The sequence below is a fragment of the Engraulis encrasicolus genome, chromosome 16 (genome assembly GCF_034702125.1).
Source record: "Engraulis encrasicolus isolate BLACKSEA-1 chromosome 16, IST_EnEncr_1.0, whole genome shotgun sequence".
NCBI classification, from domain to species: Eukaryota; Metazoa; Chordata; class Actinopteri; order Clupeiformes; family Engraulidae; genus Engraulis; species Engraulis encrasicolus.
The window spans coordinates 31,091,210-31,105,752 of record NC_085872.1 but is presented as its reverse complement, the minus strand read 5'-3'; the positions used below and the strand labels follow the sequence as shown (position 1 = coordinate 31,105,752).

Sequence of the window (14,543 nt, the reverse complement as noted above, 5' to 3'; positions counted from 1 at the left end):
CAGAACAACAATTTGCTTCACAAGGAAGACTTCCACAAAAAGACACCCATTTTATTGAAAAAAGTATCTACAATGTTACTGTTGTCAACACAGCACAGTGATCACACCATAATTCTCTCACGCTCTCTGTTTGGTCACCTCCATCTATCACAGAGAGATGGGCCATAAATGATATATAATTATTTTTGGTTGTTTTCCTCAACTGCTTTCTTTTTTACATTTAAGAAGCAAATGACACATTTAAATGAGAAATTGATTTATTTCACCATGGACTAGAAACTAGATAAAAAAACAACAAAAGCTAATTCTCAACTATTTCTGTACAGTGACAAATTCTCTCCTCCTTGCAAGAAAAGAAAAGAAAACCAAATCCAAATCATGCTGATAGACACGAGCACAAGACTACTGCATGCAAATTCAAATCATAAAAAAGTAAAAGATAACATAAATGGAGCAACATTGGTAAATAATTGAACTGAAACATAATTAAACAAAGAAATAAAAAAAGATGATAGGCACAGATAAACATAAAACACAAATCTATCTATATAACAACCACAGCAGAAATTGTACATAAGACGTAATACTATCTCTTGTTCAAAGGCTTCTTTCCCTTTGGACACAAAAACTTGAACCTGCCTCCGTCTATCATGACAATCCACATTTTGGATTCCCTTTCAAATAGCTTCGGCTACAGTATTTCTGAGCAGAAGAAATTACCACATGAGTTGCAGGGGGCTGTGTAGGGGGTGTGAGAGATACAGTGCTGGACTCAACGGTCTTGGCCCCACGATCACAGATTTGTGAATGTATGTAATTGTTCAGGTGTCAGGAGCTCCTTCTAACCTTCTAAGACTACTTTGCAGTAATACTGACTATTCATAAACATATGCAATACACCAGACAACATTATACATTTTCATAAATAATTTGACATCCATTTACTTGAGATGCCTTATTTGCCAAATACATGTTGATATTCATGACTTATTCTTCCATAAATGTCTTAACACTGTGTTAATAGACGACAATATGCCTCCTTCTCTACAATATAGGCAATATAAACCACATGAAGGTGTGGTAACCGCCACAAAATAGATCAATGTTTTGGTTACTTTATACTCAATAACTTTTTGTATCAGGCCTTCTGCACTAAGGCAAAAGTTAGTTTTAAGTTGCATTGTATGCTATGCCACTTGACTGCATGGTTCTCTCAGTGACCGAAACATTCTCCTGTACGACAACTTTGTGTGTGCTGTCAAACACTGTCTCAGGCATCACACAGAAGGACGGTGCACTTTGACCTCTCAGCCCTACACTCTGACTTGCGCTGGCTTGTGATGGGATAACCTGAATCAATCCTCCACTGGCTTCATGATGAAGCCTGCCACTTGCAGCAGACACTGCTGTCTCTGCCAGTGAAGCACTACCTAAGCCTAAAGTCGCACTGTGGCCAATTCCTGTCCCAAAGCCACTTCTGGTGCCTTGCTGTGTCTCGACTGTGACCACTTGCCTTTTGCCTAATGTGCCAATAACTTGCTGCTCACCAGCAGCCGAGGTGATTCCCTCCACCAGAACCAAGCCGTGGGCTCCCTGTATGTTGCCCATGCCAACCACACCCTGACTTATCCCCTGCAGCTGACTGGTGGCATTGCTCTCTACCATCACCAGGTTTTGACCCACATTGACAGCAGGCGTCAACATCAGGGTATGATGGGGCTGTGGGTCCACAACATACATAGGTGGTGCAGCAGCACAGTAAAGAGTTGGTTGCTGGATGAGAAGCGTTTGGGTGGGGACCACAACGTTCTCCTTAACGTGTACGGTGGTGGTAGCAGGGCGTCCAGACGAGATGATGCTTTCCTGGAGCAAAGAGGAGGAAGTAGCCAAGCTGCTGGCCTCAGCTCTGGCAGCACTGATGCTGTTGGTAATGTCTCTACTGATATCCACATGGGATGACACATGGGATGACACATGGGTTGTCACAGCCGGCTGTGGAGGAGCAGGAGCTATGACAGTCACGGTGCTGGAGTCAAAGTCAATGGTCCCGTGTGGAAGGGGATGACTGGGAGGCTGGATCACATGGTACGGGGGTTGAGGGGCTGTGACAGTGACAGTGCTGGACTCAACGACAATTTCCCTGCCAACACAGATTTCAGCCAGAGTCTTGAATTTGGGTCCCAGGTCATGGAGGAAGGCCAGGTCATTGTCGTCCTCCAGAAGACTACAGCAGCCCACTGAGCCTGCCGGAGACTCCTGGCCCTCGTACTCGTACATCAGCAGCGTTTCCTTCTCGCCCTGCAGCTCCTCAACCGTATAGAGTTTCTGATGTTAACAAGAGAACAGTGAAGAGCCATGTTGGGTCTGACAGACAGTGTACATTTCTTTTACATTTAGTTAACTGTACTGCCCTACAATCTTAGAACGCAGTAACTCTGAAAACGGCAAACTGAGAAAAAAGGCTTCAAAGTTTTCCATATGGCGCGATAACTGTGTTGTCGGTAAATTGGTGGTGACACTTCCTGGTAATGCTTGTTTAGGATAGAAATTTAATGCACACAAAAAAAAACCCAAAAAACAACATTTATGTGTCTTTTTGCCACAAAAAACAGAGTTACTGCGTTCTTGGCTGGTATTACTGCCACAAAATGGAGTTACTGCAGGAGTTACTGCGTTCTTAGCTTGTATTACTGTCTACTCCCAAACCAGTCCCATTGGAACGTGCAGCAGTAACTCGCCGATTTACAGCGTTTTTGTTTAACCTTTTTTGGGTCATTTTTGCACTTTCAAAATGAGTTTTCTCCAAAACGGAACGGTGTTGGACCACCATTTTTGGACACAAGACAAATGAGGTAGTTTAGAACCGATTTCCGATATGAAAATTTTTTCGACCATTTTGAGTTACTGCGTTCTAGTATTGCACGGCAGTGTAGTAACCAAAAACAACAACAGTAATAATAAAAAAAAACATCCTCACCTTTGAAACATACTCCCTAAGGAATTCCTCTGAGAGAGCAATACCTTCAAATTCACTTGTGTAGCCTCCTTGTGATACATTGCTTGTGTAGCCTCCGGATACATTGCTTGTGTAGCCTCCTGATACATTGCTTGTGTAGCCTCCTGATACATTGCTTATGTAGCCTCCTGATACATTGCTTATGTAGCCTCCTTGTGATACATTGCTTATTGTAGAGCCACCTGGTATGACGATACCTGGACGTGTATCAGTGGTGTCTATTGGGAGGACCAGACTCTGCAAATCCTGTGAAGTGAAAATGACAAGTTTCAGATGAACATCGTCGCCTGACTACTCTTTGCTTCAAAACACAGCAGTGTTACAGCAGTTCTGACCGTGTTATACTGTATGTTATACCTTGTCTTCGCCTTTGCCCTCGGTGTGATAATCAATCAGATGCTCCTGAGCTGTCCAGAGTATGGCCTTAAAGCCACACGACGGTGCTCCAGAATGGCACAGGCAGAACAGCAACAGAAGGAGCAGTACTGGAACCACACAGGAAACATGTTAAAACTAGAAAATGCACACAGAGAGCGCACATCTCTGCCAAGGAAGTTGTTTCATAGAACATTTGACTATGTTACTTTCCTGGTGAACCAGTAGCCTGTAAGTAACAGGCTACTGGCACACTGCCCTTTCACGCCTCTCCGCAGGCGGGTTTAGTCAAAAGATGCTTGCACGCGGTTGGAGCAACCTCATATGAATGACATGACACTTCGACCACTCACGTTGAAGCTTTGTGACGTAGGACGTGTCGTCACGTAAGCGCTGCCAGGTCGGGAACCAAAACAGAACAACGTCCTTTAGAAAATCAACTTGAGGTATTTTGGATAACACAGCTGAAATTGCTGCTTCCATCCCGACGCATGATAACTCCTCGCACGCCGCCATTACTGTTGTGATTCAGGGAGGGGGCGGGCACAGCCGAACTACCCTGGGGGAGGGTGTTGCGTTCGATAAACGTCATACCCATTGAAATCCCTCCCTACGATCCTGATTCGTCGTGCTGCCCCGGTCGAAAACGGAGGAGGAGAGCGAATCACAGGTGTACCAGAAGGATTGTGTAGCCCAGCCCCCTGGGCGTCAACACATAGCTTCTGGTTCACCAGGAAACTATGTTACCCCCTCATTTTAAAAAAGTCTGTCTGCCTTCTTTTTGTGGAGTTAGAAACTGGAATGTCAAAATTTCCCTTATCCTTTAATGGTGAAGATTCTTTAAAACAAATCCTGGATCTGAATTGTGATCCGGATCACCACCAAAATGTAATCACTTGTTCCTTTTGTCATTTACAACAACTACACAAAGTTTCAGCAAAATACGTTCATACTGCAACTTTTTGAGTTTTCTGCTGGCAGACAGACAGACAGACAGACAGACGGACGGACAGACAGACAAACAGACAGACAAACCAACGTGACTGAAAACACAACCACCTTGGCAGAGGTAATGAATACCACCGCCAATAATCCACACATATGTAGACTATGTAAAAGTTATTAAGCATGTACTCCATGAGGACAGTGTCTCTTAACACCTACAGTACTGTATAAACCATCAGCAATCTTATATTGGATAGCGTATCTGACAGAATCACAACAAATAGTGACAAGATGCAGTTCTTGAAATGAAGATAAATACCAAGTCAGTCATAATATTTTGGTACTAATGATGGTTCCCCATGCAATATTGTAGTAGCTACTAGTTTTCTACACAGTTAGTTTCCCTTAAGAAACCAGCTGATACAGCTGTACAGTGTCAAAAATAAGAAAAAAAAATCCACACTGAGAAGAGTGCACTCACAGAATAGCAGAATAAATCCCAAAAGCATAACAAGGATGCCTCCTACTCCTAGCTTGACCCGACGATCCCGAGGATCCCCACGCGTTGTTGTGCACACCTCCAGAGTCAACACCTGCTCATCAGGGCAGGCCTTTCCCTTCTGGTCTTTGATCTCCATGGAGATTTTATATGTGCCAGGAAACAAGAAACTGTGTTTGGGTCGGAGGATCACTGTTGTACCTGAATTTTTTTTCCAGAGATCGGGATCAGTTAGTCAATTTTTCTACAATATGGCTCTATGATATACGAATTTAGAGCCTATCATTGACCGTGTGTAAATACTTACCATTCTCTGGCAGATGCTCCACAGACCACTGGTCATTGTTATGGGTAATTTCAAAGTGAAATGGTGGTCCGTTCTGTGGTGAGGAATCCTCGTCTACCGCTGTGACATACACTGCATCGTCTTCATCGGGAATGCATACATTCTGAGTGGTGCTGGTCAGCTTTGGGCAATTGTCATTGAAGTCCTCAACATTAATAGCAATTGTTCCGGTAACTGTCTGGGAGCTTCCTGAGGAGTCTGAAATAGAATATTCCAACTTTACTGCAATCATAATAACATAGAGATACAGTATTGACAATGACAATATGCACACTATCATGGCAAGATGCTGTACAAACAAAATCGACACACAAAAACAATCAAAAAATGACCAGAAACCTACCAACTTTTGTGAAACAAATTATTTTAGCGTAGTATTTCCCATTGATCAGATACTTGGATTCTCGGTCTGGGACTTTGTTAAGTCTGATCTCACCGGTGATTGAGTCTATAGAAATCCAGTTATCCTGATCTGTTCCTTTTCTATATCTGAAGGAGACAGTGTAAATAAGACCATGAGCACAAAACAAAAAATAATGAATAAATAAATACTTAAATCATTCCATCATAAAAATGAATTAACAAACAAGCAAATAAACAGTGGATGACTTAACTGTAAAGTAACACCAGAGATACTCTAGACAGAGATAAGTCATTCTAGTTCATTTCTGGTATCCACTTTCTGTCGGGTGAACGCCCCTTTAGGAGACCTTTGGTTAGGAGACCTTCGGAGTCCTCAGGTTGAGAATAAATGGAGTACCCTTAGCACTGTAGATGGCGGTAGCGCACTTCTAGTGCAAACACCTCAAAAATAGAAGAAGAAGGAGGGGACAACGCCCCCTTAGGAGACCCAACTTGAGCACACACTTTTGCATTGGGTGGGCGGGTTTCGAAGCCTCTTTATTACTCCACCCTCTTTGGTAAAACTATGTTTGCATTCCATGTACCATAGGCCTACTTGGAATATAATCTGATCTAATGCAAACGGATAGAAATCGACGTCAAAGCATCAATTCTTATGCCTCTACCTGCAATAGCTTCATAGAACTGTGCCGTTTTATTCTCCCTACAAAACTATGAAACATGGATCCATTACTTATAATGTATCATGCAAACAAAAAAAATCAACCCTCTTGAAAGTGTTGGTCTCCAAAATGTAATCAATTTATTGACTTATCCAGCCTGATCTCCAAAAATTCCGTGCTCCTGGACAAGGATGTTAAGGACACGAAATCCGTGTCCAGGAGCACGGATTTTGCCAAAATTCCGTGCTCCTGGGCACGGAAATGTTTTCCGTGCTCCTGGACACGGAATTGTTTTCTGTGATGGGCACACGGAAGTGCTTTCTATAGGCTATTACCACAGCACTGTGTTAACTCTATCATTACAAAATACATACCAAATGCTAATCCTAAACAAAATAATGCTATAGCAATTTAAGTTGTGCCCTGACCAAAACATTCCCTAACCTTAACCTGTCATTTAAGACATATTTTTGAGAAATACCTTTTCCAGTTGGTTGCTAGGCTATCAAACTCATATAATGAATGAAAGAAAACTAGCTGTGCCCAGACCAAAACAATCCCTAACCCTAACCTGTCAGTAAGAAATGTTTTTTTTAGACAAAATATTTTAAATTAAAAAAATCCTGAGAAAACACAAGACTGTGGAAACATAGAGCTGTGGGAGTATAGAGAGCACTTCTGTGTGTCCATCACGGAAAATAATTCTGTGTCCATTAGCACCGAATTTTGGCGAAATCCGTGCTGCTGGACACGGATTTTGTGTCCTTAACATCCGTGTCCAGGAGCACGGAATTTTTGGAGATCATGTTGACTTATCACAGTGTTCGCACAAATGTTATTGCACAAACAAGAAATCTAACATCTTGAAAGCGTTGGCAAAGCTCTTGTTGTTAAAGTTACCTCACTTGGCGGCTATCTTGGCGACACAGTCAGGGAGCTATTTCTATTAGTAAGACCAAACCATCTTACAATGAATGGCGAAGTGCAAGTTTATGACAGCCAGAGAGTTAATGGTCATGAAAATCATATGGTTAAAAACGCCAAGAAAAGCTTATTAGACTAGGGAGGTCTTTCTCAACGGGGGCACTACAGCCCCCCAGGGGGCGTTGGGGAGACCTAGGGGGGTGCAGAGAAGGATACAGCTGAGTCGGGGTGGGGCTTAGTCCCCATTGGGGGGCATTGATCTATTTTAGTTTTCAATACAAAGGGGGGCATTGGTAGGCTTATGATGAACTCAAGGGGGCGTTGGAGGGCCTATGATGAGGGCAATAGGGTGTTTGTTCAAAAAGGGATGAGAACCACTGGACTAGGGTGTTTAAGGGTAACCTCAGCCAATTTCAACATGCAGTTGTAATGCTCGCACTAGCATGGACTTGTTAGTATCTGAGATTTTTTTTTCTTTTTCTTCAGCCTTTTCCGAGATCCTGGTCATTGTAATGGGGACAGGTGTTTGCTTATATTTCAAAAAACCATCTTGATTTATTCCCAAAAACATCCAAAAGGTTATGCAACATCAGTAGACAACTAGCAAACAGCGATACCTTTTGGGAAAATATTTGGAGTATGCCTATATTAAGATTTTCTAAAATGTACACAAAAGCTGCCCCCATTAGAATAGCTCACATCTCGGAAAGGGCTGAGCCAAAGAATGCAGCATCACCGGGTACTGACAAGTCAAGGGTAGCGTGACCAATACAACAGCATATTGAAATTGACAGGAGTGCTCCTTTAAGTTTTGTCTTGTGAGTAAATAAACTTTTAAAGCTACTTTTGTCATAGGTTAATTTGACACTGCACAGGTACAGTACTTCATCATAACTGCACAAGAGCAACAGTGGAGCTGGAGGCTGCAAGATGATTGGAACAAAGTTTGTTCTGTTCGGCATAATTCATTGGCTGTTGGCAGCAGAGCAGGCATTATATTATTTGCACACCGCCATACTTCTGTTACGAACTGTCCCCATTCCTATGGGCGTTTTCATCAGTGAGACCGCTTACTGTAGAAGAACTTTGGTGTTGGCCTCTTAAATGTAATACAAATACATATGCCTCGTTATAGAGGGTTAGCACATAAGATTTGGTGCAAATCTCTAAACCCATCCAAAAGTTATGGAACGAAAAATCTCAGACAGACAGACTCACAGTCACACACGGCTTACAACTGGAGAACAGTATGCCTTGGGCCTGGTACTACCGGCTAACATAATGGAGACACTGAAGGGTACATTTCAAAACTGTCACGTGCATTACATTTAGATGTAAACATCATTATTGTAGATCAGTAATAATGATACTGTACACATTAAAAAAAGTGTTCTTACATGACATTGGTGGCATGCAGCATTGTGTCTCTGTCGATGACCTTGTAAGTGGCGATGATCTGCTTCAGGTCCATAAGGGCGGGGTCCTCTGGCACAGACACATGTTTGACTGCAGGCTCAAAGCGAAACTGTAGTTTCCTTTTGACACGAACCTTGATAGAGTAGGTCTTAGTCTCTGTGGCTTTGGTGATGACAGAGGAGTGGTACTTGGCCACATTGGAAACAGAAAACTGGAGATCAAGCTCTTTCAGTTCCTCATAATCTATGGCCTGCAAGGACATACACATGTTCCATATTACTGTATGTTATTGTTTAGTATGACCTGTAACACCATAGGCCAACTGTGTATGTTTTTTCTTGATTGCGTCACTGCGGTCAATACACCAGACGATTGTCAGACATTGAGTTTGGCATCATACTCGCTAATGGAATGCAGAGTAGCAGGCTCTGCTTTTCTGATATCTGCACTGACATTTGAGCAAAGCTTGTGGGTAAAGTCTGTGGCAAATTTATGGATGCAGCAGTGGAGCATCAAATTGTATACTTCAATGTGGAAAGCATCAATTTACTTTCTTGGTTTCTTCCTAAATATTTGTGCCAGATTCACGAGTTCTACCTTGCCACCAAAAAGGTACACCAAGTTTACTTCGAATCTGTGTTGGTCAGGCCCCAAAGTCTCTGATTTCATGTGAAATGACCCATGCAGACAAATCATCTGGTTTCTTGGGGTCCACATCAACTATAGCCTAGTTATGCAATCCTCTGTGTATAGAGCTTCAGTTTTAGATGTACCTGTCACTTTTCCATTATGTAAGGGATAACATTCGGCAGGAAGGTCCCTGTCATGGAATAGCCCACGACTTAGAGCTGCTAATCCACAAAAGGGACTGCTTCACTGAATGTTATACCGCTTATAACATGGCTAGCCTTAAATTGAATACAAAGATGTTCTATTCCTGTATTCTCCCTTCCCCAACTGCATCAGATTCTAGCAAGCACATTACGTAGATGCTTGTCTGTCGCAAGCGTCTAACTTAGACTCACATACTGTAGAATGTTCGTTTGAAATGCCAATGGTATGATTGTTTAATTTTTGGTAGTTCATGCACATGCTATCTACAACCTCCAAGTTCATATATGTCCTCTTCCTCTATTTCATCATAATTATGATTATACATCATCATAATAACGATTATGATCAGTTCAGCAGTTTTCCAAATGTCAAAATCAGCTGACGTTGCTAGGTAACAGACATTCCGTCTGTAGCCATTGCATGCTGTTATTCAGAAATAATAGATATGTGAACATTGGGGTGAACGGCGCATTCTACAGAATACATTGAGCCATGTAATAAGTACAGTGTACTGTACAAAATAGGACACCAGTAGTGGTAGTGTTGTAAGGTGCAGACATCTGTGTGTGAGTGTAACTTAATGGCACACCTTGTTCAGCACCATTATTCCCTCATTTGTCTTTTTGTTTGTGGTGATGGTGAAGTATCCATCTTCATTCCCGGACACAATGGTGAAAACGGCCAACCAGTTGTCTGTATGCATTAGGTCAGCATCCAGTGCTTGCAGTGTCAACACCGTCACATTGAATGTGTTCTCCTCTACGTCGAGCACAAACTGCCAATAAAATGATTTGTCTCAATTCACTTGCATATTAGAGAAATTTAAAATCCTCCATAAAATAGCACACCGTGTAACATTTATCTCAACATATATTTTTTGTTCTTGTTTTTTTTTTTTAATTAATTGAAACCATACATTAATACTAAGGATATTTTAAAGTGAAAATACTGACATGGGTCTTTTCCAGAGTTGGAATGTTGTCATTCTCATCCAAAATCTCGATAACAATTTTCCCAGTTCCTGTTAGGCCTCCAGCTCCTCCATTCATGTCGGCTGCAGCGACTGTCAGACTGTAGCTGCCCTGGGACTGCACATGATCAAGCACACATGTCAGTGTTGGAAACATGTCACAGGACAAGGCAGGCAAAGCTATTTTATTTGTAGAGTGTATTTCATACACAAATGCAATTCAATGTGCTTTACAATAAAAAAATAAACTACAAAAACAATACAGTACAATCATATTGTTTGGGGTCATTTGTCTAGTAATTGTTGTAAGTTAATGTAGTAGGCCTACATAGACTGGAGATGAGAGGAGAGGGATAAAGATTGCACACTGTAGAACTGGGAAATAACTTTTGGTCAGACATAACTTTGGTGCCTGATCTGATGATATGGTGACCTTAGGCAAGCAGGTCAGTTTTCATGTTACTTTTTAAATGACTTACCTCCCGGTCCAGAGTGCTTAACTTCACAAATATCTCTCCTGTTGCCTTGTTCATATAAAACATATCAGGGCTTCCGAGAGGGCCTTGCTCAACAATTGTGTAGGATATCTGTGAGTTAATGGTGCCGGCTTTGTCTGCATCTGTGGCAGTGACTGTCATGACCAAAGTCGCTGAAAGACATACCGTACAGTAGTCAGAACATGATCGAACATAGTCAAGCACACACGAGCAACTCAATGTAATCATGTTGCATTAGAGGGGCCTTGGAGGGGCTCCGTGTGTAATTCAGGGCATGTCTTGTTGCTAAGCTGCCTTGTACTTCAGTCACATGCGCTGGAAGTGTATGCATGATTAACTTTTGATTTTGAACATTTCCAAATATTTAGACATCTCACCTTCTGCACTTAATTCAAAGATTGACCCAGTTGCACCAGATGCCTCAAAATAAAATATGGGTTCACAATCATTTTGGTCGCCAACTATTACTTCCACATCAATGGGATCCTCTGCTGCGGTTCCATCTAAAAAAAATGCCTGTGCCGTCATCTAAAATAATATAGAAACACACATTTGTGAAACAGCTTCTGACATACCAAAGGTAATGAGACATGTATTTTCCAATCCCAATATTTTAAAAAACTCACATTGTAAACTTCTATGTCCTCTCTGTCAAGATGACCATTGAGAAAGATCTCACCAGTCGTTTCATCAATTCTGAAATGGTGAATTTCAGATGCTCCTTTGCCTATAAGAGTATAACGAACTGGTTCAGTTCGACTACTTGAAATCTGTAAAAAAGTTTAGAAAACAATGGAGTAGGTAATATACCCATGCCATTTTCAATGTAAACAACCATTGTGTATGGATGAAAATGTTATTTTGAACAAAACAGCTTGATGACTGCTTATTACTGTAAATTAGGGGCATCGGAAGGTGGTCTTATGAAAGACTAAAATAAACAACGAGTTTGTTTGTTGTAAGTGAAGCGGTTGCACTGACTCCCTTGTAATGCTTGTGTTGCCATGTGAACTGATTATTATGAAAGTCTTGGAACTGAAAGTAAGAACAATCATACTTTTCGAAGTCGTGTATTATAATCTGTATTCTCCATAATTTCAATTGGTGGGATTAGCCATTCTTCAGTCCTCTTCAGTCTTCTGCCCTTACTCTGGGCTTCTGTAATCTGTAACAAACAGAAAAAAATAAAGCTTATTATGAAGGGTTTTGTTGCAGAACGGTGTATCCACCATTTTTAACTTTTTCATTTTCTTATTGGACATGACTGTTCAGAAGTCCTGTCACCTGTGTGTGAATTATTGCCATTCAAATATTTTGAGAACATACTTCTTAAACCTATATAAAATGCTATTTGCAATGCAATGCAATGGAATCCCCAATATAAAAATGTCAATTTCCCAACATCATATAAAATGGAGATACATGGTTTTCCAACGAAACTCTTCTGTAGAACAGCATAGCCAACAGCATGGTGCCACACGGTAGCTACCCCTTACAATTGCTTCTGTCTTATTACAGTGCAATTCCGGCCCAATATAAGTGTAATATCTTTTTTCGTTAATAACAAAGTTGACTATCAAACAAACTCACAACTGAACCCGATGTGGAAACTTAACTTGTATCTTCTTCGACAATAAAAAAAATCTAGCAGAAGATTTGAATTTCAACGTACTCTTAATAGTTAAATCACTGGTTGTATTGTACAAGTATATTGACATAGGTACAGCTATACAACAGGTTTTGGTGGAGTGTAAACCATTGTTGAAGGAGTTCAGTTCAGAGATAATATGGTTGAGGTGCAGTGCGTGTGTGTGTGTGTGTGTGTGTGTGTGTGTGTGTGTGTGTGTGTGTGTGTGTGTGTGTGTGTGTGTGTGTGTGTGTGTGTGTGTGTGTGTGTGTGTGTGTGTGCTTGTCTCTCTGCCTATCTGAAGGCTTCATTACAGTAAAGACATATGTTTAGAATGATCACCTCTAAACATAAAATTCAAAAAGTCGATCGTATATTATAAGACCCACATCTTGACTTATAAATATCTAACGAAATATAAAACTTTCCAGAACCTACTCACATAAATACTGGTATGAGATACATCTCTGTCCAGTTTTGACAACACTGCAATTTGACAACGCGAAGTGCATTCACGGTTATTATCATGACCGTTTGGAAAGGATCACATAGCAATCAAAGTTATGCATACAGTATAGGCTACAATGTTATACAATGCTTAATACTTTTTTACTAATAATATCACATTTGATACTTTGTGCTCTTTATACATTTAGTCTAAGTTGCCCACCCAAATACCAAATTATATTAGAATGATACAACATCTGGTCGTAACCATCAAACACTTTTAAAAGTTTTCAAATCCTTTTCTCAAATTCACATCTGCAATCAATAATCTCCTTCATGGTTATGCAATGTAGCTTTTATAGTACAACTCTGTCGCCTTGTTTATATGTTTGTCAGTGTTCAGATGTTGTAGGCCTATCAGATGTTATAGTCTGCATAAATCTTTACCCTACCAAATGATTTTCTGGCTCATGCTTACAGCGTGACATGCAGCACACCACAGCACAATTAGCACCACATAAAGTGTCAAAATTAATAATTTTAAGAACAGCAAAAATAATATACTTTTAGGTGCTACAGTAAGTATTTTGGACTTAAGAGGTTGGGAAGATGAAAAAGCAGGCACTACTTTGGTATTTTTTGGTTACTTCATGTGTCTATACAGGTACGTTTGTCAGTGTTCAGATGTTGTAGGCCCTTGTTGATGTTTTAGTATTTTTTGGTTAATTCATGTATTTCAACAACAGTGTGTAGGCTTCTCTTCTTCTGACTTGCCAAGTCTGAGACGTGACAATGACACTCACGGCTGTTGTATGTACACATTTTGCCATAGTAGAAGAAAAGAGTGAACACTCTGGCCCTGTTTAGTAAGGTAGTTCAAGATAGTGCATGAATATGGAGGTTGAACGCCCTTTATATATAAATAAAGGCCAATAGGAATACTTCAGAGCAGTGGTGGTAAAATATCCGTGAATGAAAAAGCAGTCCATAATATTAACCCTTTTGCGCAGAGCCTATTTTATAACCTTACTGTCTTTATCTTTAACTTAAGGATCTCTGTAATGTCAATGTTGTGGTGCAGTTGAGTACTCTCTGCAATGAGTGAATCTGCACAAATAGGCTACAAATAACTACTTACCAGTATTAGAATCAGGACAAAGATCCTCAAGACAAGTCCTCTGGCAGCCATGCAAATTACTGAACGTTATTTCCCTTTATTCCTGTGCAATCTGTGCACCAATGTACGTTAATGGTCAACTGTGTTCTTCAAAAGTGGAGGTCCAGGAAGACTTTGTTTGAGGTCAAAAGCATGTAGTACTTTGGTTTGAGCTGTCTACAAGCGGTCTCCAAGCTGTGATTTGCTGTGAAGTTGCATCTGAGTTGAATCTGATGCAAAGACTCAGACCTGAGCACCTTATGCTATTACACAGGGCAGATGTGGGAGGGGACTAACACAGGCGGCGTCCCTTTAACCACCTATGGCAAGTCACACCCATGAGTGAGTTATTCCTGCTGCGCGTACAAGAGCATTATTCCAGTGAAATGCAGGTAGTGATGCAATCTTGAATGGGATGGTTATAGTCACAGTGCCATCCAGATACCCAGGAATTGAATGGGTGTCA

General features: G+C 41.0%; 1 protein-coding gene across 1 annotated transcript; it reads right to left on the bottom strand.

Annotated features, from left to right (window-relative positions):
- LOC134465607 (desmoglein-2-like protein) lies at window positions 1-14,332 on the bottom strand. The gene is made up of 14 exons (XM_063219369.1): window positions 14,060-14,332; window positions 11,905-12,012; window positions 11,474-11,617; window positions 11,225-11,375; window positions 10,830-10,999; window positions 10,334-10,468; window positions 9,970-10,155; window positions 8,528-8,796; window positions 5,525-5,670; window positions 5,143-5,379; window positions 4,818-5,036; window positions 3,374-3,501; window positions 2,978-3,262; window positions 1-2,325 (listed from the first exon to the last, which is right to left on the bottom strand). Exons 1-14 carry the CDS (start codon window positions 14,108-14,110, stop codon window positions 1,171-1,173), a joined length of 3,384 nt encoding a protein of 1,127 aa, XP_063075439.1. The 5' UTR covers window positions 14,111-14,332; the 3' UTR covers window positions 1-1,170.
- Between the last annotated feature and the right edge of the window lie 211 nt (window positions 14,333-14,543).